The following is a 24,725-nucleotide window of genomic DNA, read 5'->3' as shown; positions in this document are numbered from 1 at the left end:
TAAGAAAAGTAGAATCTTGATGCATTTGGGAAAAAGGCCTCCATGTGGTCTCTGAAAGGTTCAAAGGGTTTTAGTTTACTTATGCAAGGCTTACCTGACCTAGTTATGTTCACATGTGTACATTGTTATTTCTCAATAAAAGGTTTGCTGAAATAACTTGCTGCTCTTCTTTTTTGTGTTGCAGGAACCTATCCCTCTTCTGTCTATGTTATTTCTGCTTCTGGTACCACATATTCTCTTAAAGAAGCAATACCCTGGAATACATCTATTTTGTTAACTGAGGTATAACTGTATCAGAATGACCTATACATCCACTTTTATATTGGTGTCTTTACTGTAATTATTTATACCCTGTTCAGAATAAATCCAGTTGATAACCTCATCCAGAGTAGAGCCAATGAATTAACACTTACATAAATTCCTGTAATTGGGACTGTAAGTAAATTTAGGCCAGTGACAAACATCACAGTCAAAATATTGTAAATAAAGCATAGAGACAGCAAAAGCTTAATTTTCAAAGGCATTAAAATTTTGCAGTTCCTTTCTAAAGAGTAGAATCTGAACAAAAATGTTTATACCTACCACTGAAAATGCCCTGTACTTGCAGAAAAAATAGCAGGGCTACAGAAGCTGATATTACAGTGCAGAGAGGTACATACAAGTGAATAAGTCCTAAAAAGAACCTGCCCTAATGTTGTTAATGGAATTTAAAGGTGTTATCAATGATCTACATACCTCTATCAAGTCTCCTAATGGAACTCTATTAAAACGAATACTTCTCTTCCAGCATTTCCATGTCCCACGTCCTCCTTTTACCTCAAATTCTGATGGTGTGAACCATTTTCCATCAGAATCTTTGATACATTTCTCTGAAACACCTGTAACAAATATGGTAGTCATTTTAATCAGGGGTCTCTTTCATTAAGCAAAATTCAGCAATGAAAGATTTCCTGCCACCCCAACAAGATCATCAGGCTGTCTTGAATTCTGTGCTTGGATATAAATAAAATAAAGACTATTACCCTGTTTGTTTTCTTAGGCCAATAGCGCCTGTACTGAACTTTTCCATTGACTCTATATATGTTTGTGGTGGTGTATATATGTAAAACTGTCAGAATATTTATAAGAAGGAACAAGTATAACCTTCTTTGCTTGATACTGTATTGCAAAGCATGACAATTTGGGCTTAATTAAATTTAAGTTATGGCTTAAGCTCCTGTGCTCTTTAAGCCTGAAACACAACATTTATTTATACTTACAAACTGCTACCACCAGGCAGCAATTAAAGATTGGGGAAAAATGCTTTGTCTGGGTGATGTGATGTAAAGTTTACAGTGTAACAAAGCTATGTATCCTCTAGTATCTTCTGCAGGCGAATGATATTATGCTTATGCAGGCTGCAAAAGACACATGTACAAGGACATCCAAATGCATCAGAGGAACTAGACTGCCAACTTCTTCCTTTCAGTTAGTCTCAAAGGTGCTACAAGATCTCTCTTGCATGCTGATTCTACAGACTAACATGACTATATCTTTGAATTTTGCACAAGGATAGCGATAATGTGTGCACAGTATTGGCACCCACAACTGCTAGGTGGGGCAGAAAGTGAATTTGAACTGGCTTTCTTTGAAAATGGTGTGGCTAATCTGTCCAGAATTTCAGGATGCAGAGGCACAAGCAGTAATATGTTGAAGGAAAACAGGAAAATGTGTTTTGAATATGTTATTTATCTAGCACAGTTACTGAGGAAATCACATATGTTTTTCTGAATTAAGAAGGATTTAAAAGTACTAAAATCTCAACCATATCCTGGTTTATTGTACAGTTTGAATCTCCCATATCCAAAATGCTTGGGATCAGAAGAGTTTTGAATTTCAGAATTTTTCAGCTTTGAATATTTGCATATATAACGAGTTATCTTGGAGATGGGACCCAAGTGCAAACATGAAATTCATTTATGTTTCATATACACCTTATACACATAGCCTGAAGGTAATGTTATACAGTACACAATATTTTTTAATAAGTGCATGAAATTGTGTAAATTGAGCCATCAGAAAACAAAGGCATCACTATCTCAGCCACCCATGTGGATGATTTTGGAATATTCTGGAATTCTGGATAAGTGAGACGCAACCCATGTCTTTTTGTAAGCTGCTTTTAAGTTAGTAAAAATTGACATCAGCATCTTCAATCACAAACATAATTACCCTTTCTCTGGCTGAAATAGTCAATTGTAAAATTTGCATAGCCTGGAAGAAATGTGGGATGTAAATAAAGTGATGGATGAATGATGAAATTGCTTTAAGTCTGAATTCATCAGCTAGAGAAGAGTATGTATAAATCAATAATTAAATTGTGTTAGGAAAAGTGAGAATTTTTAAAGACTGTAACCTTATACACACACGTGCGCCTAGGTCCAAAGCCTATTAAATTCAATGAGACTTAATTCTGAGTAGCCATGTATAAGATCATGCTCTGTTATTTCCAAATGCAAATTATATCAATATACTAATTGCATAATAATAATAATAATAATAATAATAATAATAATAATAAATATTTATTTATATCCCGCCTCTTCCGGTTTGAGGATTGAGGCGGGTAACAACAAAGTTTATATAACATACAACAATAAAAACAACAAGCTCCACAAGACCCTGGCCCAACCCTCTCTCCCAAGTATAAAATTAAACAATAAAACATGGTTAAAAATACATAACAATATGACAAAATTAATAAGAGTTAATTTCCCTATCCCAAATATTTTAACCTGTCATTGGTATAGCTTGAAGAAATTTAATAGTACTCTTCCAAAATTATAATTACCTTTTTTCATTTTTTCTGTGTATAAAACACCTGTAGCATCTCCACAGCTGACTTTCAGTGTCTTTTTTCCTAGATGAAACAAACAGTTGAAGGCACAAGTTACAGTTCCAGTATCTTAGAGGCTGTGCAGACCGGCGTTAAAGGCTGGCATCAGGGCAGAGTGGGGGCATGGCATCTGCATGATGCATGATGCAATCTGCCCTCATGCCAGTGAGGGACCATGTGCCTCACCACACAGCAGGCAGCATCATGACACTCCTCTGGTGCTGCGTCCAGATGACGCTGTGGCAACCCCATGGGCAAAACCGTGGGGTCGCGACCCTCTCTCATGATAGCAATGCTCATCAAGATTGAGACGTGGCAGTTCTACTGGCAAACCATAGGACTTCGACCCCCACTCGAGATGACAATGCTTTATCCATAATCAGATAGATAAATCCATGCTGACTTAGCCGGTCTTCACATCCTGCTTCCACTGCAGAAAAGGGCACGTAACCTAGCAAATGATTGTAAGACAAATAACGGACTAATGTAAGCAAGATGACAATAAAAAGCCCAGCCAGAAACCTGGCAGGAGGGAAGCTTGTGAGGAGGCTTGTGAACCCCATTCTTGTCTCTGCGTCTCCTTGCCGCAACGGACGCAGCACCAAAGGAGTGCCAAAAAGCCACACCACCAGTAGCTACAACGCCCTTTCCACTGCGTAAAAAGGAGCCACTTTTTGCAGTTCCTTTTTGCACTGCGGAAAGGCCAGGTCTGGGAGCAGCCCCAATCTGGTGAAAAGAGAGGCGTCTGCAGGCTGCCTCTTAAGGCCGGTATGTACAGTCGCTTAGTTTCCTAAAAAATAACAACTATTTCATTTAACTGAATACATGGTCAGTATAAATGTGATATGGCATAAATTGCCAGGGAGACACCAAGTATTAATTAGATTTTATGATTATATCATATATGTTTACTAATATCCAGGAAAGGTGTCTCTTTTTCCTTTTGTCCTTTTTAACAGTTAACTATTTTTAACTGCACATTAAATGTTGGGACATTTTTTGTACTTTGTATTCTGTGCCTTGTGTTTTAAATGTTAAATGTTTTATGCATTTTGATAAGCTCATTTTGTCATGGCCTTCAGCTAGTACAATAAATGTTAACTTAATTAAGGATATGGTATAGACTCCTTCAAATCACTTGAAGATGATGTTCACCATCAGAAGAAAACAAGAGACACATTTCAAGGTGTTCTCCAATATCTGTTAATTATACTAAACGCTCCCCAATTTTTGCTTCCATCATTTAACTTTTAAGAACACTGAAGTTATATTGAAAAAGAACTGGGAAAAAGGATGTGTGTGTGTGGCACTGTAAGGAGTAACATTCAGTCAGTTTAATGGCTATTGCTGTAGTTCTAGAACAAGAGTGATAGACTAAGTACAAATTAAATAGATATAAGAATGAGCATAAAAGGTTAATTCAATATCAATACATCTAACATCATTCCAAAGAAGTTGCGATGTTCTGTAGCACTGCATTATATTTATCTTCCTGATTGCATACCATTTACTAAATAGCACAATGTCATTATCTTTACCTTTTGGAATGCGTGGAATTTTCCCTCTGCTTCTTGTTTGTCTTTGGGGCCTTCTCCTACTCTTTGTCCCACCAGCAGGTGCTGGAAAATCATTATTGAAAATCATACCAATCTATTTTTAGTTTCTCTTTCAGTTTATATTTTGGTGTCCAAAAGCCAGATACCCCCCCCCCGCCCCGCCCAAAGCCATTTATCTGCTCTTGGGCAGTATGTTAATAAGTTTTGTCCTAGTTTCCTCTGAATTTTATTTCTCTCATTTGTATTTTAATTAGGTATGTAATACTATGACTCAGTGCACAATATCCATATTTGCCTTCTTTTGTAATTTCAATCACAGAGAGTGTGATAAAACTTTTTAGAAAACATAAAAACATTGATCGGCTGCTACCTAATCAGAAATTAACTGGGGGGGGAGAGAGAGAGAGAGAGAGAGAGAGAGAGAGAGAGACTGGAGGCAGACTTAGAATTTAAAAATAGAATAGAATTTAATTAAAGAAATTAATCTTTAAATGACATTTAAAATTAAATGGCGGATAACTGTAGAAATGCCCATATATATCAATGTGTCTTCAAGCAGGGTAAATGTGTGGCTCAATTTGAATTTGGATTAAAAGGGGGAATTTGGCACTAATAAGTCAAAACTAGGGCTGGATTCTATGCACTGGACATGAATTATTTTGTAGGCGTGGATTCTGTCTGAATTACACAAGGGCTCAATTTCAGTTATGCAGCATAAGGCACAAAGGTGAAAAACTAAAAAGGTATGAATTATTGTTTATAAAAGTGCCAAAAGCAAACTAAAACAGAAGATCTTGACCAAATCTTTAGATATTTGCTTTTATGCCACCAGTGCCAACTAAATTAGCAACTGTATGTTTCAAACAGTTCAGATGGGAAAGACACAATTAGTGCACTAATGATCAACTAGGGAGCTTATTGTTTGGGCAAATAAACCAGCTTACCTCTTCCGACTTGAATTCAGGATCTGGGATGCCCCCGGATGTTATCATACCTAAATCACCACCAATCTAGCTGGGATGCTGTCATCTGGCTGCATCTTGAGTCAAAGCGTGACTCAGCCAGCACTTTTTTAAGTCAGGGAGCTTCCAACGTCAAAACTTGACCAGCTGAGTGAGGCTTCGACCAGGGATGCATTTGGGTGGCGGCATCCCAGCTAGATTGGTGACAATTTAGGTATGATGACATCCAGGGGAATCCTGGATGCTGAACTGAAGCAGGAAGAGATAAATCGGCTTATTTGTCCAAGCGATAAGTTCCTAGTTTTCCTGGAAGGCCAAAATGAAAATGGAATGACAAGCTGTATTCCAGTATTCTAAAATCAAACCCAAAAAGTAGAAAGATAGCAAGGTGCCATCTACTTAATCTTTTGCCTCTCTAAACTGACAGTTGAGTTGAGAGGTATCACTCAAGGGACCAAATTTGGCTCAGATAACTCTAGTTATACGCACTTTTCATTGCAGCAGAAGACATAAGATTGTTTCCCTCTGTACAGAGTACTTTGGTGCGTTACAGACCGCCCAGAAGGGGCAGTCTCACGCCACTGCTGGTTGCTGCGTCCAGGAACCGCAGCATCCAAACTGCGCGGTTCCCGGATGCAGCAAAGAAGAAGCGCCAAAATGGCACTTCTTCTTCCGCCCCTGGATGAGATGCTGCGAGGCGCTACTCGCGCACTCGCGGTGTCACATCTGGTGTGCGATGTGCGGATGCTATGCATCCAGCATGTATAGATGGCAGTACCCGTCTGTATAGGGCGCCACCATCTTTACGCCCTCGTCACGTGCTAGGGGTGAGGCCAGTGTGGACGCTAGGTCCTCAGCCAACCCCTAGCACGTGACGGGTGCACCAGGAGAGCCCGTCTGTAACAGGCCTTTGTTATTCTTCCTTGTTGTAACAGTATTGTTTTCAATATGCTGGAAAACTGAAGGGAATACTTGAAAAGAAAAATGACATTAAATTATAGCATGACACTGTAGTCAATTCTTCCTTGAGATGACTCAGAACCAATTACACTATGGGTGCTTCCAGACAGATGGATCCTAGTGCTATCAAAAGACTTGTAAGGCCTGGGTTTGATAGTAACATGTATACAGAGTATTTCACGTGTTCAAAGGAGTCTGTATACCTTTTCTGTAGTCCATCATTAATACCTGATTCTTTTTTTAAAATGTAAAGATGCTAGGCACTGAACATTTTGCATGCAAAGCATATGCTTTCTTGCTGAGACCATTTCTCTATAAATTTTGATAATTATTTGCAATTATCTCTAAGACTAGCTTAATGGGGTGATCATAGCCAACACAACTACTTACCATTGTTCACATCATGGAATATTGTGTTTAAATCTGGATACATCTCCAAATTTTTGTTGCAGAAGATCCCTTTTAGTGGTGAGATATTGTTTGTCTTTTTAAGCAAGTCACATACTAGTTTTCCAATATTGTCTAGATTTGAAATAGATTCGTTTTGGTATTGCTAGAAGGCAAAATGCACATTATCATTATTATTATTATTATTATTATTATTATTATTAACCTTTATTTATAAAGCGCTGTAAATTTACACAGCGCTGTACATACAATCTTTTTAATTGGACAGTTCCCTGCCCTCAGGCTTACAATCTAAAAAGACATGACACAAAGGGAGTGGTAGTGGGGAAGGGGCCTTTCTAGTAGGATAATACATATAAAATACGTACATAGCAATATAGGAAATGATTCAATAAAACAGGCACCAAAAGAACATCAAATAGTAAGCGACAATTATGCAATGCCTGGGAAGGCTTCTCTGAACAGGATGGTCTTCAACTCCGTTTTGAAGCTGGTTAAAGAAGTGATGGCTCTTGCTCGTGGGGGAAGAAAGTTCCAGGAGTGAGGGGCAGCGAGTGAAAAGGGGCGAATTCGAGATGAGGCAGAGGAAATCCTGGGCTGAGACAGCAGACTTTGCACTCAAAAAATATTTTAGACTGATGGCAAAAAGCAATAATATTACCACTGGCAGCAATGGTAATAGCTTCCCATCGTGGACTATAGCAGCTTTGAGGAGTACAGCTCTTTGAGCCTTATCACACTACAAAAATGAGATAGAAGTGAGTTTCTGTTTACATCTCCTCATGCTCTCAAAGCACATCTGTTCTATTTCCGACTGAGACGATCTTAAATGTGTGCTGTTTGTCCTGCTGGAAAATCCATTCAGCAAAAGCCATACATTTACCGCCATCTCATTTTGGAGGGAGAATAGAAATACTATGACATCATACGGGGAGGTAAGAAGAAATTCGCTTCTATCTCACTGCCTCATCATTCTTTCATAATGTGACTGTTAGGACTGCAGCAGGGAAGGTTAAAAAACATTCACCTACTTCAGATGTTTCCTTCCTGTGCAGCTGTGCTTTAGGTAAGCAAACAAATGGGCCCAAAAAAGTGGGTTATGGACACTTTGGGGGCATGGCATTCAGATGATACATGCCCCCAAAGTGGCTGGAAGCTGCTCTGAAGCTATGCTGAGGCATTAGGAATTGGAATTTCCAGGAGTGGATTAAATCTGCTCCTGCCGGTGGCCTAACACTGCCTTCCACAAAGTGCAAGAGATGTGTCAAAATGAACTTGTCCAGTTAAGAATACTGCAATACTTGAAGTGATGATTGAAGATACCCTTACCAAGCCTCAACCAAGACAACGGTTCCAGAGACTATATGAAGGGATGAAGATTCTTGATGTCAGTCCAAGAAAATGAGAAGGAGATGGTTGGAAGATTTTTGCATTCTCTTTCCCCCTCCTTAGATAGATAGGGATTTTCTGCATGCAAATTCCTCTCTCTCTCTCTCTCTCTCATTCAAACTACTCCCCCTTTTAGGAGGAGCTAACACTCTAGACATTCTCTCTCGCAAAGATTTTCAACTGAGCTGAATGTTTTCCAACTTCCTCTTCTCTCAGCTTCTTTGGAAAGATGGTGAGATAAAGATTTCTTTTATGTGAAGTATTCACTAGCTAGATTAGGATATAACTTTTATGTATATATAGATTAAAGCCATTAGTAAACTTTTGTTTGAACTACAAGCTACTTGTGTTATTTCTGGAGTTAGTCTCAGTTCTTAAAAAAGCTGAGGGCCAGTACACACTGGTGGCAAAATGCTGCCCCTCTTTACTACTGAAGCAACCAAACCACGGGGCGACATTGCACAGCAAAAAAGAAGCCACCTAGAGCGGCTTCTTTTTTGTGGCATCATAAGGGCTGTGATGCAGCCCTATGACGCCGCTTCCTCTAAGAGACGTGTGGGCGCTCAGATGCCCACACATCATCTACATGCCCCCATCTGGGCGTGTAGCCACACAATAATGGCACTACCAGCATGTCATAGGACTCGGAAGTGTGCAGTTGGCCCTCGCTCCCGAGCCCTACTATTGCTGCCAGGATGCCACTTCCTGGTGGTGTGTACCACACCATAGTTAGACAAAGGCTCATTTCTGCTATTCTGCTGATTTAAAGCTAGACCCTAAAAGACTTGCTTTGACATGTTTTGATATTTTAATATTTGTGCTTCCTTACCAAAGGCTGAAGCCTTTGAAAACCTAAATTGCCTTTCAGTTCAGGATTGCTGTGGCAGCCCGCCTTAAGAACAGGCTGTCTGGTTGCTGCAGTTCTGGCCCAATTGGGGCTGAAGCAGCCTCTGGCCACTCTTTCATGCTGGTCTGCTTTACACTATGTCCAGTTAGTTAAAGATAAAGGTAAAGGTAGTCCCTTGACATGAATATCTAGGCGTAACCAACTGTAGAGGGCGGTCCTCATCTCCGTTAATAAGCTGAAGGACCAGTGTTGTCCGAGGACTGCTCCGGTGGTCATGTGGCCAGCATGACTGCACCGACTGGTGTTACCTTCCCACTAAGAAGTTGTACCTATCTATCTGCTTGCATTTGCATGCTTTCAAACTGCTAGGTTGGCAAAAACTGGGACTAGTGACATGAGCTCACCCTATCATGCAGCACTTGGGCCTCAATCTGCAAACCTTCCAATCTTACCCATACTATATTGTTGGTTCATTGAGCATTTCCTTGGTATTTTTGAAACTGTTTTCATAGATTTGAGGACTACAAAACATGTTTGTCAAAAATAAGCGGAGATTCTAAGATTGTTGAAATCCAAACACCAGATTTAGAACACTGTGGGTAATCATGGAGTCACGGAATACACAAAGCACTGATATTGCACAGAACATATGCTTCACATGTTCTTTGTACTTTAGAGTTATGTGGTGCTATTTCCAGACTCTAGCTCTATTCATAATAGCTTGAATACAGGTCAGTCTCAATTTGAGTTGTCCCTATGTTTCTCTAGAAATAAATGAGTCTCATTCACAATGCACAGCCTGCTGGAGAGGGTTGAGCAGGATAGCTGCTGCTTCTCCAGTTGTGTGTGCTCTACACCTGCTGCAGGAGATCCAGTGGGAAACATGCTGCCTCCCTCGCTCTCCTTATGCGCACTGTACACCTGGGGAGCTTGCTGGAGAACAGTTTTTACCAGTTGCTTTCTCTCTGCCTGCTCCTCTAAGGAGAAACTGTCACCTAATTGCAAGCTAGTTCACCCAAGCCAAACCCCTTGAGATCAGCAGTTGCTGCCTCTTCTGATTCCTCTGGAGAGTATCTGTACATTTCTGTAGCTTTCAAAAGGTAAGCACTGAAGTTTTGTGTTTATATCGCTTTAAAATTAGTGGTGGGTTAAATTTAGCTCGATTGGAATGCATCCTCCTTTTTCTCTGTGGAACCCTCCTTTTACGTCAGTCTCAACTTACATCGCAAATAAAGAGGTTTATCAGACGCAAGTTTTGGACCCTCAATTCCTCTAAGGAAGTGAAACGAACATTGCGAATTGACCTTATAACGCGATGTTTTACCACATCGTTTGCTTTTCCATCATTCCCCCGAAACGTGATGTTAGCGCTATACAAGGCGATTTGCGTGATGCGAAACTATGCACAGTGGATCTGTTTACTACACCAGCGCCTTCCTTTTCTTTCGAACATTTCACATCAAAATCTTTGTGCATGCTCTTTGGAGGTTTTGGTCGAATTGTGACCTTTGTCCCCCCCCCCCCCCCCATCCCTAGGATCCTATTTAGCGGATGGGAGGGGGAGAAGGAAAGAGCCAAAGGAAAAAGGGGAATCTTGATGCAAAGGGTGACAGAAGGCAAAAGGGGAAATCTGGATGGCTTTAGGACTGCAAAGGGCTGTCATAGGGAGGTGGGGGGTGGAGAAAGTGATGGAGGAGGAGGAGGAGGAGGAGGAAGGAGCCGTGGGAATAAGGGAGCCATGGAGGGCATCCTATAATGGAGCAGGAGGAGGATGAAGGAGCCAGGGCAGCTCAGAGGGAAGGAAGGAAGAGGAGGAGGAGGATTGCCCAGGGAAATAGGGCTGTGGAGAGAAGCTGGGGATGTAGGGAAATGGATGCAGCAGAAGCAGCCTCTTTTGACAATTTATGCGCGTGATTTTTTGGGTGCTTGCTTTCCTCTTGCTCCTGGAACTTAAGAGCCATTATTATTGTTGTTATTATTGTTATTGTTTGTGTTATATGCGGATGCTACAGTCAGAATGCCTGCGCTGCATTTCCCTTTTATTCCCAATTGATTGCATGGGTCACTTGGAATTGACAGGTCTCTCTCTCTCAGCCTCAGTGGAAGGCAATGGCAAAGTGTAAGCAGGAGGAAAGGGGGCAGTTCAGGTTAGGTCAGGTCAAAGGCAGGGCACGAACAGAGCTCCCATCAGGAACTTTCCTCCCTTTTTTAAAAAAATATTTTTGGCAAAATGTGCGCATGTTTTGTTTTTTCTTGAAAAATATATATATTCTTGCCCTTTGCAACATTTTCCCTTTGCTGGAAGTCAGCAAATGAAAGGGAAAGGGAACAAGCTGCCAGCCATGTTATATATAGACTTTTTTTCCTTTGAGAATCCATCCTAAAATGCGAATGTTACATTCGAATGTTACATTTGTTGCTCTTGTCAATTAGGCAATTGGCAAAACGATACATGCTTTTGCAAGGAATTCAGGGATAGCTCTGAATTGCTTTTAAATGCATAAAAGAATGCATGACAATCGCATCCTTTTCTGGCATTTACGAGGTGATGAATTTATTATTATTATTATTATTATTATTATTATATGTGCAAGAGGCATTCTGGGGTAGCAAGGAGTGGGGGATACAGGATGCATTAACTTGCATTTTGGGGTTGAAAATGGGGCCAAGGGCAAATCATATTTGACAAAATGTGCGCACTTTGGGGCATTTTGTGCCTGGCTCTTTAAAAAAAAGGAGGGGGGAAGGGAATAGCAAGTATACACTATGTCAAAATTACAAGGAAAACTTCTTGAAGATGTACTACCACTGGTACATTTCACCGAATAAATTAAACTTAATATATAAGGCAGGCAACGCAAGATGTTGGAAATGTCAGAAACCCAATGCTAATTTTTTCCACATGTGGTGGGAATGTAAATATGCTGGTCAATATTGGAAAGAAATTCACTGTGCAATGTTAGATATGTTCCAAATTCCTATTCCTTTTGATCCCCTCCTCTTTCTGCTGAACATGACTACCACAATAATGGATAAAAGTTTAGAGAAGAAATATAGAAGAATAACTCTGTATACAGTAACGTCAGCCAGAATAGTATATGCCAGTTATTGGAAAAAACCTATAATACCCACAAAAGAAGAATGGTTTCATAAACTATTAGAAGCAATGGAAATGGACATTCTAACGGCACGTTTGAAAAACACCCAAACAGAAACAATATGTGAAAGAGAAAAGGAATGGCTATGCGTGAAAAAGTATATAAAGGGGAAAATAATCTGATAATAAATATGTGCTTATGGCAGAAAGACTAGAGAAATAGCGAACACAAATAATAAAGAAAGATAAGGGTAAAATAGACTGAAAGTTTGGTATAATAGTTATTCTGAATAGGAGGAACCTGCAGAGCGCAGACTTTCTTTTTTTTTCTTTTTCGATATATCATATTGATGTTGAAATACACTTTGTTATTAGAGGAACTGGTACAACAATTGAAAATTAGAGAAGAGGAAACAAATTTATACGAGATAAACAAGAATGGTGGAGATCACTATGGAAGTGTAAAATACATGATGTAAACTTTGATGTAAGATCTAAGATATGACTAACGGATGGATGAAAGCTGATATGTTCCTTTATTGTGTTGTAATATGTTTTATGTGTATGTCTTAGTTTGTTCTGTTATATGTATTTATAATTAAAAAAAAAAAAAAAAAGGAGGGGGGAAGGGTTAGGGTTAGAAGGGGCTGGACTGGATGGCCCTTTGGCACCCCTTCCATTTCTAGGGTCCTATTTATTCCTTCAAAAAGAAGAAGGGGCTGGACTGGATGACCCTTTCGGGTCCCTTCCATCTCTCTGGCATCCTTCAAGGCAGAAGAAGGGGCTGGATTGGATGGCCCTTGGGGGTCCCTTGCATAGATTAGATTTACCTATAGGTACAAACCCCACTCCCCCCCACATATACATATACCTATACATATACATATATAACACACACACACACATATATATACACACACACATACACACACACACACACACCTACCTCTTTATAAATACAGGCAGACAAGACAGATATACATATATATACACATATATGTCAGAGACACATACTAATAAACATCTCTCTCCATATTCACAGTATCCACAATAGCTGATAACACACACGCATTTTTTATATTCACATGTATTCCTTCAGGACAGAAGAAGGGACTGGACTGGATGACCCTTTAGGGTCCCCTTCATTTATAGCATCCTATGTATTCCTCCATCACACATCAAGGCAAAACACACACATATATATGCACGTTTGCATTCGCGCAAAGAATGTATCTCTGCACATATTCACTCAGAACACACATTTATTTATATATATATTTATATATATACACTCAAAAACCCCTCCCCCGGGGTTGCCCTGAAAAAGGAAGGCCACCGGAAGGGAATGGGGTGAAAAAGCAGCTCAGCATCATGGGAACTTTGCAATCAGTAACTTTGGCGTCGAGTTGCGTTACTCTCTATCACACCAAACCATTTCGCAACGCATTAGAAAGGATAACGGGAGACAAATGCCGGACTTTCCTTTTTTCCCATAATACCCAAAAAGGGGAGGAATGACACTAAAACTACGGAAGCATTGCGCAACGGGCTCCCATAGAAATGAATGATGTCTGGAAGAACATCGCATTATCGCTTTATTGCACAATGTTGGTTGCACAAAAGTGACTCTTTGGGCAGGAAAAATCACCAAAAACTTGCGTCTGATAAACTCCTTTGTTTTTTTACTTGTTAAAAGTACTTTTTTACTGATCTGGATCAGGCCCACTGTGTGTACATAGGGAAGATAGTCTATTGGAACTACAGTGGTGAAAGCACATAATGGGGTCATTCCCACCTGGGGTATAATCCGTGTTCTGATCTGGCTCTGCTCCGCTATGTGAAGCGATTCCCAAAAGGCCCCTCGTTCTCACTATGAAAAGGGACCTTTGTAGAATCGCTTTTTTTTGCTGGGAATGCTTGTCATTCCCATTAGATGGTGCTGGGGGAGGCGGCAGCCCTTGAGCCAGTGGCCCACCCCCCAGGAACCCTTTGGAAGGCTGCGACCCTGATCGGACCCTCTCTTTCTTTCTTTCTTTCTTTCTTTCTTTCTTTCTTTCTTTCTCTCTTCCTCCCCTCCTCTCCCCTCCCTCCCTCCCTCCCTCTCCCCCATCTTTTCTTTCCTTTCTTCCTTCCTACTTTCCTTCTCTCTTTCCTTCCTGCTGCCACTGCTTGCCCAGTGCTGGCAGGGCTTCCAGTGCAACTGCTGTGCTGCCACCGCTTGCTCAATGCTGGCCAGCACGGCCGCAGCACTGGAAGCTCGACCAGCACTGGGCAAATGGTGACGGCTTTCATCTTTAATGGGAGCTTGGCTTGGGCTGCATCGGCATTGCAGAAGAGGGAGCAAAGCAAGGTTGGGGGACCCAGGAGGAGAAGGAGGAGGGTGAGAGACAATTTAAAAAATAGAAATAATAATAATAATAATAATAATAATAATAATAATAAAGCAAGTAGTTGCTTTAGCAATATATTGATTTTTCGATCAATTCTATTGCCAAAAAAAAGGGGGTGAGAGAGAATCGATTCTGATCTGCACTTATTGAGCATGCTTCAGAACCTATTCCATTTTAAAAAAAAAAAACACTTTCAAACTAGTGTCAGTAAACCCCGGGTTATTAGTACTTGCCCTGCTTCTTTCCTCCTGGAATCGATCCAATGAGAATCAGAACCAAGGTCCCAAAGTCAGATGTATGGCTGATTAGTAGCTTCCATTCAGGTCTCCCCATCTGCATCATACCCACCATGTCACCCTATAACCTTTCACAGTTAGGAACGCTGTATGTTTTCTACCACAACAAAATCCATTTACACTGTGGCCTGCTGATATACCATTACTTGCACATTAAAAAAAGTTCACAAGGGAAGGAGGCTGAAACTCCCCCTTTCCTTCTACCTTCCTTGCTCCCAATTCCTGACTCATTTCGAGAGTCAGAATTGTAAAGGAAAGTAAGGCACGAGGATGATTCAACATTAGTAACAAACACTCTGTCAGCTATTGGAATGTAAAATTTCTGGAAATTTAAACCAAGGGGCGGGGGCATATTTTTCTATGCTAGGAGTGGTAGTGGATTTTTTAAAAAATTGAAAAATGCAGTATTGGCATGGCACAGTCGTTTGAGTGTTGCATTGTGACTCTGGAGACCAGAGTTCGATTCCCAACTTGGTCATGAAACCTGTTGGGTGACATTGGGCAACCACATGCTCTCAGGCTCAGGGGAAGGCAATGGCAAACCTTTTCTGAACAAATCTTGCCAAGAAAATCCTATAATAGGGTTGCCATAAATCAGAAACGACTTGAAGGAACACAACACACACACACACACACACACACAGAGAGCATCCTTCACAGACTAAAATTAACTTTGTTAGTTTAGGAACATAAAATGAATTATATGTAACTACCGTAAGTCTGGAATACAGTTATCGTATCTAATATTAAAAGTATAGTTTAGGCAGAAATCTATTATAAATTCAATATACTATTGTTATTTTTAATATGTGTGTGTGTGTGTGTGTGAACACATGAACTATAAGGAACCTCTTTGGTTTTGCCATCTTGAGGAGCAGGCAACCACAACAAACAAAAAGAAGAACCCATAAACATGGGTAAAACTGAGAAAATGACTCTATTATTTCTCTATAGTGTCAAGCAAAAATAACACACTGATTCCTATGCCCTTCCTGGCTGATAAAACAGCCACCCCTCTGGAAGGGCATGGGAATGGAGAATGCATCAGTCATGCCAGTTCCTGGATGCTCCTTGATGTGTCAAATCTGGCCATGGCAAGCCATGCTTTGATTATATCCCATTTGGACTGCTGTAACACACTCTATGTGGAGATGCCTTTGGAAACTGCTTGGAAACTTCGGTCGGTCCAAAATGCTGCAGCCATGCCTGGTTACAGGGAGCATATAATGTCCTTGCTGTGACAAGAACAAGCTCTGGCTTCATCTCTCAAATCTGTCTCTGAGCACAATTCAAAGTGCTGTTAATGACCAATAGAGCCCTATGTCTCTTAGGTCCAGACTATCTGAAAACGCAAATCACTCTGGTCAAGTCTTCCACTCTTTGGAGGAGGACTTTCTCTCAAGTCACACCACCTTCATAGGCTCCTTTGAAGAAGACATGGAGGAAAGCCTTTTGGGTGACTGTTCCTAGTGTATGAAATTCCCCTCCATGATTAGGTTACCCTCATTTCTTATCACTGGCAGGCAAAGACCTTTAAAAAAAAAAAAACGCCCCAGCTTTTAACTGGTTGGGGCTGAAGGATGCCCAATGGGTCTAATGTATCTTATGTGTTGAATGTCTTTTTAATTTGTTTTAAATTAATGTTTTGATTGCATTGGTTGTTTAATGGGTTTTTTTAATGTACTATATATTGCTTTGGCTTTTTTGTTTCAACTTATATTGTAAGCTGCTTTGGATTCTATATTGGAAGTATATATACATTTTATTCATTATTTAAAAGAAAAATATTGCATAATACAATATCCCTATCCCTTGCCTGAGGCCTTCATGTCTCTAGCAAACACAAGATCACATCAGGTTTTGGCCCCAACAATAGCCTAGAAGAATTCCCAAAGACCAAATTGGTCTTAAAAAACCCTGAATGGACAGCCTACAATAGTCACCTCAAATTCTTCTTCACTGATTATATTCTCATTTCGTAGACTTTGGAGAAAAGGAAGTGGATTGGTGATTGCAGAAGAAATTGCCACTTCTTTGGTTCTGAAGAATTCTTCTAAATCCTCATCTCTCAAATTTTCATTTTTAGAGTCCATGCTATTAAAAAAGAGCAAAACTTGGAATAACTTCAATTCAAAAATGAAAACTTAAACAACAGTTATTGAAATAAGAATTTCTAACATTATAATCATAACCAAAATCTAGAACTAGGCACTTAAACAGAAAGAAATGTATTTCCCAAAGTGAAAAACACCAAAAGAGGTGGAGGACAGGGAGTCTTGGAGATGCCTAATCCACAAGGTTGCCATGATTTGAAGTCGACTTCAAGTGCAGTTAACAACAACAACAATGGGCTCACAAAACCACAGACCCCTAAATTCCACAGCATTGAACCAGGGCAGTTAAAGTGATGTCAAGCTATTAATTCTGCAGTGTAGACACACCCTAGATCAGTGGCTCCTAAACCTTGACTCTCCATATGTTTTGGGCTTCAGCTCCCAGAAGCACCAGCCAGCCAGCTTTGCCAAGAGCCAGGAATTCTGGGAGCTGAAGTCCAAAACATACAAAGTTTGGGAACCATTGCCCTAGATTCTCACCAAGATTGCAAAAGCTTTCATGAGCGGCACTACTGAATTTCTGAAGTGGATTTAGATGCATTATCCTCTGGTCTTTCTTGTTAAAGGCCCTCCTATCGCATGACATGAGACTAGATTCCAGTCATGAGAAGTGTATTCTATAAATATAGAGCAGATTGGGGAAGACTCTGGAACTGTAGTCCAAAACAGCAACTGTGTGGGGAAGGAAACACATAGTTCTTCTTCCTCTGATTCTCAAGCTTGGACTACACCTCCTAAAAACTCCAGGCATCATGGCCACACATTGGGGGAGTTTAAGAACAGCTGTTCTAATCCGACTCCATGGAGGAAACAATCACTAGCAAAACAACAGAACAGCAGCATGATTGTTTAGTTGTTATTTGTTGTTGCATGCCTTCAAATCGTTTCTGTCTCATGGTGACCCAAAGTTGTGTTTATCACAGGATTTTCTTGGAGAGATTTGTTCAGAGGTGGTTTGCCTTTGTCTTCCTCTGAGGTTGAGAGAGAGTGACTTGCCCAAGGTCACCCAGGCTGCATCCATACTGCCAAAATAATCCAGGTTTCTTCTGAAAACAGGCCACTGAATTAGATTTATGTTGAGGTTACACAATAATCCGTGCTCAGTCACGGAAACCTCACTGGGGCTGCACCCACACTGCAGAGATAATCCAGTTTGACAGCGCTTTAGCTGCCATGGTTCAGTGCTATGGAATTCTGAGAACTGTGAAAATTGAAAAAGCATCTGAAGAAGTAGACTGAAGTTCACAAAAGCTCACACCACCAACTTCTTTCTTTCACTTAGTCTCAAAGGTGCTAGAAGATCTCTCTACATATCTGGGAGCTGTAGTTTTTGTAAGTCATCTTCTCTGTCAGAGAGCTCTGGTGCCACAACAAACTAGAAATTCCATAGCATTGAATCACAGCAGTTAAAGTGGTCTCAAACTGGATTATTCCTGCAGTGTGTTTGGGAGCCTACTTCCTTATAGGCATGGGGTGGAGTGGAAAGCGGTGTCAAACCGGATTATTTCTGTAGTGTGGATGCAGCCCCAGATACAAAATGGTGCGCAGAGGGTACAAAGGAACAATCCATGCCCAAAGTGTCAGAAGCTCCATAAATAAAATCAATTTTTTCTTCTGTGGAAACAGTCTGACACTTACCTTTTACTTTTGCTACAACGAAAAGTCCAAGATGGATTCAGACTGATCAAAAGGACTCGATCTTTTGGAGGAAGAGTCTCTTCTATGCTTTGATTTCTGCAGTGAAGAATCGAAAGGGAAAGTAATCTTTTCTTCTTCCTGTCAGCTGGAAAGTTGGCAGGGTGCCTAGAAAGGGAGGGAGAAAGCAACTTCGCTATTTCTAAAAAAAAAAAAAAAAGGCAAAAGGGGGCAATTTGTGTTTTGAAGGAAAATCAAATAGTCAAAGACCCAAGACATCCTCTTTTTCTAGGACATACCCTACATTCAAGCCCCCTGTCCTCCATTTTGAGTATGGCTAAGAAGCAAGAATTTATATGAATGCATCTAACTCAGGGTGACCAGATGTCCTCATTTTCCTGGCCACATCCTACATTTCAGCCTCCTGTTCAGGAGGAATTCCAAAATTTCCTCCATTTTGAGCATGACTAAGAATCATGAATTTATATTTATATGAGTGTTTTTAGCACAGAGTGATCAGAGGTCTTCCTTTTCCAGGACATGCCCTTCATTTCAACCTTCCCTCTAGGAGGAATTCCAACATGTCCTCCATTTTGAGCAGGATTAAGATGCATGAATTTATATTTATGTCATTGTTTCTAGCTCAGAGTGACTAGATGTCCTAATTTTCAATGCCTTTATTGCTCACTTTAAAATGATGTCACTATTTTTGTTTCCTTAATGTTCAATTGTAAACCAGCCTGAGCGTAAAAGCTGCAAAGAACAATAGCACACATTGACAAGTTCTCCCCTTTTTTCTTCAGTTAGTAGAAAAAGGTACCTAAGAGTTTGAAACTCCTGGTCAGTTTTAACACTATAGTGGAGAGGATTTCCCTACTCTTGCAGAGGTAACAGGCAATCCTGTTAGTTAGTTCTCATATTCAGAATCTTTGTGCATGCTTCTTTGAGCTTGAGTCAAATATTGCACATCCAAAAACATTTAATTTCCATCTAAATGCAAAAGAGTCTCTGTGTGTGTCCATCCAGCTGGCAATATAGTTTTCTCCAGCATAATACAAAAACTGAGCTTGGCAGATTATCAGGGCATTTATAGTTTCAGCTATTTTTGTTGCTTTGACAATTATACCAAAACTTTTTATTAGTGGAAAAAATGCAGCTGCTGCATTGTTCACAGGGTCTGGTCATTGGGAATACATTACTCCCATGCTCTGAAATATGTAGTGGCATCCTATTTTCTCACATACAATTACCATATATACACAACTATAAATTGACCTCATGTATAAGTTGAGGGCAGGTTTGGGGAGTCAAAATTAAGGATTTTGATATGACCCATGGATAAGTCGAGGGTAAAATTTATGGGCACGGAACAAAAGATCTAAAGGATGGAACAAAGGAAAACTATGTCAAAGAACTTACCAAATTCCAGCAGGCATAACTGTTTATGATCATCCTAAAGGCCTGAGAGAATAAAGAGGAGTCAGTGGTTCCAGTGCAGACTACATTCTTGCCTTTCACCAGGGGATGGTTCCTTTTTTAAAATAAGAGTGAAAGTACAGGACTTACATTGAACCGTGGATAAGTCGATTCAGGTTCTTGGGGTCAACTTTTTAATCTAAATTTCTAGACTTATACATGAGTATATACAGTACTTGCTTTGGCCTTAACATCTGGACCCAAGAAATAACTTCCAGGCTGACAGGCTCAAACTCAGATAAGATGTAAATCTGTCCACATTCTCTGATACTGTGAGATATACAAAACAGCTTCTTAGTCTTATTCTGTCTACTCTTAAGGGCTGTGCAACCCATCTGAACTCCTGTTAGTATTATTTATTTATCTTCAACACAGAGAGGCAAATACACACATGTATTGACCAATAACAAAGGTTATTTGGGTGCTGTGGTTTACAAGGAAAAAAATAAGCATTCTATATAACATCTAAAGAAGAGCCCCCAAAACTGAATTTAGGGCCTGGGAAGGAATATTTGGCAGGAGGTGACCCTGCAAATAGCTGGAACTTAAACCATTTGGGCAATAAAGGTTACTGCTAGCACTTTAAATTGGATCCAGAAACAGCCTGGAAGACAGTGCAGATGCCAAACCCTGGAGTAATATGATCATATTAACCTGTTACTCTTAACCATCTTGCTGCCATAATTTTGAACAGCTTTGAACAGATTTCTGGACCATTTTAAAAGGTAGCCCTGCCTACAATGTTCTGCAGTTATTTAAATGAGATGTTACAAGAGCACTGAAAACTATAGCTACGCAATCTTTGCCCAGATTTTATTTTATCCTTGTACAGGACCCAAGGTGGCATACAGCCAATTAAAAATAGGATAAAGCTAAATGAGGCAGTATAGTGGTTTCAGACTACAATTCTGGGAGCCAAGGGTTCAAATCCCTGCTAAACCATAGAAACCCCCTGGATGTCCTTGGACAAATTACACAAAGGCAATGGCAAATCTTACACTATGATAGGTTCTAACCTTGGGGCAGGGTGACCAGATGTCCTCCTTTCCCCAATCATGTCCTACATTTCAACTTTCTGTCCAGGAGGAATTCCAAAATGCCTTCCATTTTGAGCATGACTAAGAAGCATAAATTTATATCTATATTTGTGGTTTTAGGCTTTATGTGGTCATGGCCTACATTTTTTTTGAAATGTCCTTCATTCTGAGGTGCCTTGTCCTTCTTGGGGGTTACGACATCTGTTCACCCTGCCTTAGGATCACAATGAGATGGCAACAAAGGCATGCAGCAACAACAGCTAAAACATTATTTGTATAAAATTTAAACGACAAACAGCAATTTGGAAAAACGCAAAGGTAAAATAATAATTTATCACACAGGGGACAACTGGAAGTAAAATGGTGATTAACCCGTGATAATGACACAATTGCGCTTATGGTTTCACATGACATCGATGTTTATCACACTATGCTCTTAAAGAGGTACTATTCCAGTGTGACTCCTCTAGCAGCCTCCTGTTGCATGCTGGGATTGGCAGTTTTAAGGAGCTGAACTTCTCTGCCTGAGAATTCTAAATACCCCTCCTTAAAACTGCCAATCCCACCATGCAACAGGAGGCAGATAGAGGAGTCACACTGGAATAGTACCTCTTTAAGAGCTCGTCTGATAAACACCATCATGTTCAAAGTGATATTATCACTATCAATAAACCATTATTATTGTGCAATTGCGCTAATGGCTTTCACACAACGTTGAGGTGAAGCGTGATTAAAGTGCCATTAACCCATGAATAAACAGGCAAGAAACAGCAGCAAATCATTCATAGGATTTTCCTGTGGATAATTTTTGCTGTTTGTGGCCTGGTTATTCCCTGGTTATTCACAGGATAATGGCTCTTGTGCTAATCTCATTTTAATGGCGTTTTTAATGTCAATTGTGTGATTTTTTCAGGTTAATAAAGTCTCAGTTTCCCCCATGTGATAAACTCCTATGAAATAGGATTAAAACATAGTTTAAAAAAAAAGATAAAAGCACAACTGTCATTAAAAGCCCATTCTGCCACATGAACTGTATGCCTAAGTCCTGGTTGAATAAAAAGGCCTTCTTCACCTGTTGGTGGAAGGAGAGGACAGAAAGGATCAACCAAACCTCCCATGGAATACAATTCAACAACCTGGGAGCATGCACTGAAAAGGCTATTCCCCATGTCCTCCTCACCAAACATTTCATTTAGTTTATTAGTCTTAGGTAGAAGGGTGACAGTGATGATGCTGGATCTAAAAGCACACTGAACTAGGAGCCTCTCCAGCAGATCCAAAGAATTCGCCCTCCATTCAATTAGGTGGACTGCCAGGAAGTGACAGTATAATCTACACTGAATATCAGTGTATTTGCCCTGTATTCAGTCCATACCTAGGCCTAGCACTTTTTCAGAATTATTATTGCCTCCCCTAGATTTGATGAAAAGTCAAATGAAGTGTCATCTGTGTACTATATATTATTTCAGTGTTATTTTTTTAAATAGACAGTAAATAGAACCAAGGATAAAAATTAAACTATGTGAAACCTTGCAACTTAACTGCAAGTAAAGCATTAGCCTCCTTGATTACTACTTTTTGGAACTGCTCATCTGAATAGGAGAAGAACCACTGCATGACAGTACAGTGGTCCCTCCACATTCACTGGGGTTAGGAGAGAAGGACCCCGTGAATACAGAAAAAACGGCAAAACACTATTATTTTTATCTAAGAGAATATCTCTTTAGGAATCTCCAGATCAACTCTGTGGTCAACATCTGCCAGAAGCTGATCACAGAATCGTGCTGGAGGACCTACAAATGCCTAGAGAAGTGTTTTCTCTAGGAACATCTAGGTTCTCCAGCACAACTCTATGGTCAACGTGTGGCAGAGTTGCACTGGAGGACCTAGAGATTCCTAGAGATAACATTTTAAATCAAAACCACAAATAATCAAATCTGTAAAAGTCAAAGCCTCAAAAGTGGAAGCTCAACTGTACTTCCAACAGCAAATGAAAGCTGCCTATTAAGGATACCATATTCCATAAGACCAAACCATTGAGAGGTCAAAAATAATTGACAAATGTCATCCCACAGGGATATAAAGAAAAGTCATGATTGAATATGCTATTAAAAATCCCAGAATGAACAAATAAATCCAAACATATGGTTGGCCATCAAAATGGCAGATAATCTGAATGTTATTTTTATGTACAAATGCATTTTACACAGGACTTTTCTAACATTTTAAATGATTATTAAGAACTCCCCATTAATTCTTGCTTATGCTCACAACAATTTTGTGCAGACAACATCCAGCAGAGGGCAGTCCTATCCTGCTTCAAATTCAGGCATAAACCTCGCAAAAATTAATGCTTTCCTGCAATTAATGTTGTATGCAGTTCTTACTTCCTGTGGCTGCCATAAATTGTGTCTGAGCTTATGAAGTTTTAACATACACATCGGAACAAAGTCTGCTTGTAGCATGTTGTGTTTCATTTTACATTTCTGTTGCTGTTTCAGCACTGACAGCTGTGTTTACATATTAGTTTGGTATTCCTTCTGCGATTTTGCTTTGGCACCCATTCAGCTTCTCACATTCACCAGAAAGCATGAGCAAGTATACTCGTTGTTTCCTACAGTAAAATAAATAGTTGGCTGTTCATAAACTTGGCCTACATACATGGTAACTTTTTTTTTGTTGTTCCAGGCTTATACCCTAGAGAAGGGAGGGAAGTATTGGCTCTAAATTTTTTAAGCGTAACATTTTCTTTTTAACTACCCTATTGTTTCCTGGCTGCACCTACAAACAATTGCTGTTATGTTTCAAGCACATTAAATAATTGGTTTGGAATCCCAAGACCATGTACTGTATTCACAAAAATCCCCTTGGAGACTCTAAGGATATGTTCCAGGGTCACCACACAAAATGAGAGCATGTAGCGTTCTTATTGCAGTGAGCTTTCAAATTGTTTGTGACTTATGGTGACCTGATGGAGAAATTATCACAGGGTTTTCTTGGCAAGATTTGCTGAAAGGTTTGCAATTGCCATCCATTGCAGTGGGTTTCCACCGCTGAGCTGGGATTTGAGTTCTGGTTTCCTGAAGTCCTAATCCAACACTCAAACTAATACACCACACTGGCTCAAATTAGTATTCTAGCAGTATTCTACCAGTCATAATTGCCATCCGGTCCTTCAAAATCACTTTAGAGCGGTACAAAAATCTCCTTTTTATCATTCTTTAACTATTCCAAATCTGTGTAAACAATAGGACAGTTAATGAAGGGGAGGAACTAATAACTTTTCTTCAGTGATCTTGTAAAAGGTCTCATCATACTGTTCAGACTCAAAAGACAATCTGCCCTGTGGTTAGGGAGAAGTGCTGGGAGTATTTCAAGCCAATTTACAGCATTGGGACAACTAAACTGGGTTATGTATTGGTAGAATTCAAAGGTATGTGGAAATCAGTTTGCAAAGAGATTTTGTACCACCTTTGAGACTAACTGAAAGAAGGTAGCATGAGCGTTCATAGACGTCAGCCTACTTCCTCAGATAACATGCTTCTCAGGAAGCAGGCTCAAGTCTGCAAAAGCTCATGCTACCAACCTCTTTCTTTCAGTTAAGCTCAAAGGTGCTACAAGATCTCTTTGGAGACTGGGTCATGTGGAGGAGTGACAGCTTCTGAGCAGTTTATGAAGGCAAC

The 24,725-nt window shown here is 40.0% G+C and overlaps 1 protein-coding gene across 1 annotated transcript in view; it reads right to left on the bottom strand.

The window, feature by feature from the left end:
- The window catches only part of LOC121926427 (nuclear body protein SP140-like), a 30,240-nt gene extending 11,557 nt beyond the window's left edge, over positions 1-18,683 (bottom strand). Inside the window, exons 1-6 of the mRNA XM_042459412.1 lie at positions 18,533-18,683; positions 16,724-16,874; positions 6,744-6,906; positions 4,414-4,494; positions 2,831-2,899; positions 736-878 (exon numbers count right to left, since the gene is read on the bottom strand). Coding sequence (XP_042315346.1) covers positions 736-878; positions 2,831-2,899; positions 4,414-4,494; positions 6,744-6,906; positions 16,724-16,873 — 606 coding nt within the window. The 5' untranslated portion in view covers position 16,874; positions 18,533-18,683. The remainder of the gene's footprint in view (positions 1-735; positions 879-2,830; positions 2,900-4,413; positions 4,495-6,743; positions 6,907-16,723; positions 16,875-18,532) is intronic.
- Positions 18,684-24,725: the final 6,042 nt, after the last annotated feature.

The sequence above is a fragment of the Sceloporus undulatus genome, chromosome 3, assembly GCF_019175285.1.
Source record: "Sceloporus undulatus isolate JIND9_A2432 ecotype Alabama chromosome 3, SceUnd_v1.1, whole genome shotgun sequence".
In the NCBI taxonomy this organism is placed as follows: Eukaryota; Metazoa; Chordata; class Lepidosauria; order Squamata; family Phrynosomatidae; genus Sceloporus; species Sceloporus undulatus.
Note: the sequence above shows the minus strand (reverse complement) of the source record. Positions and strands in the feature narration are given on the sequence as shown.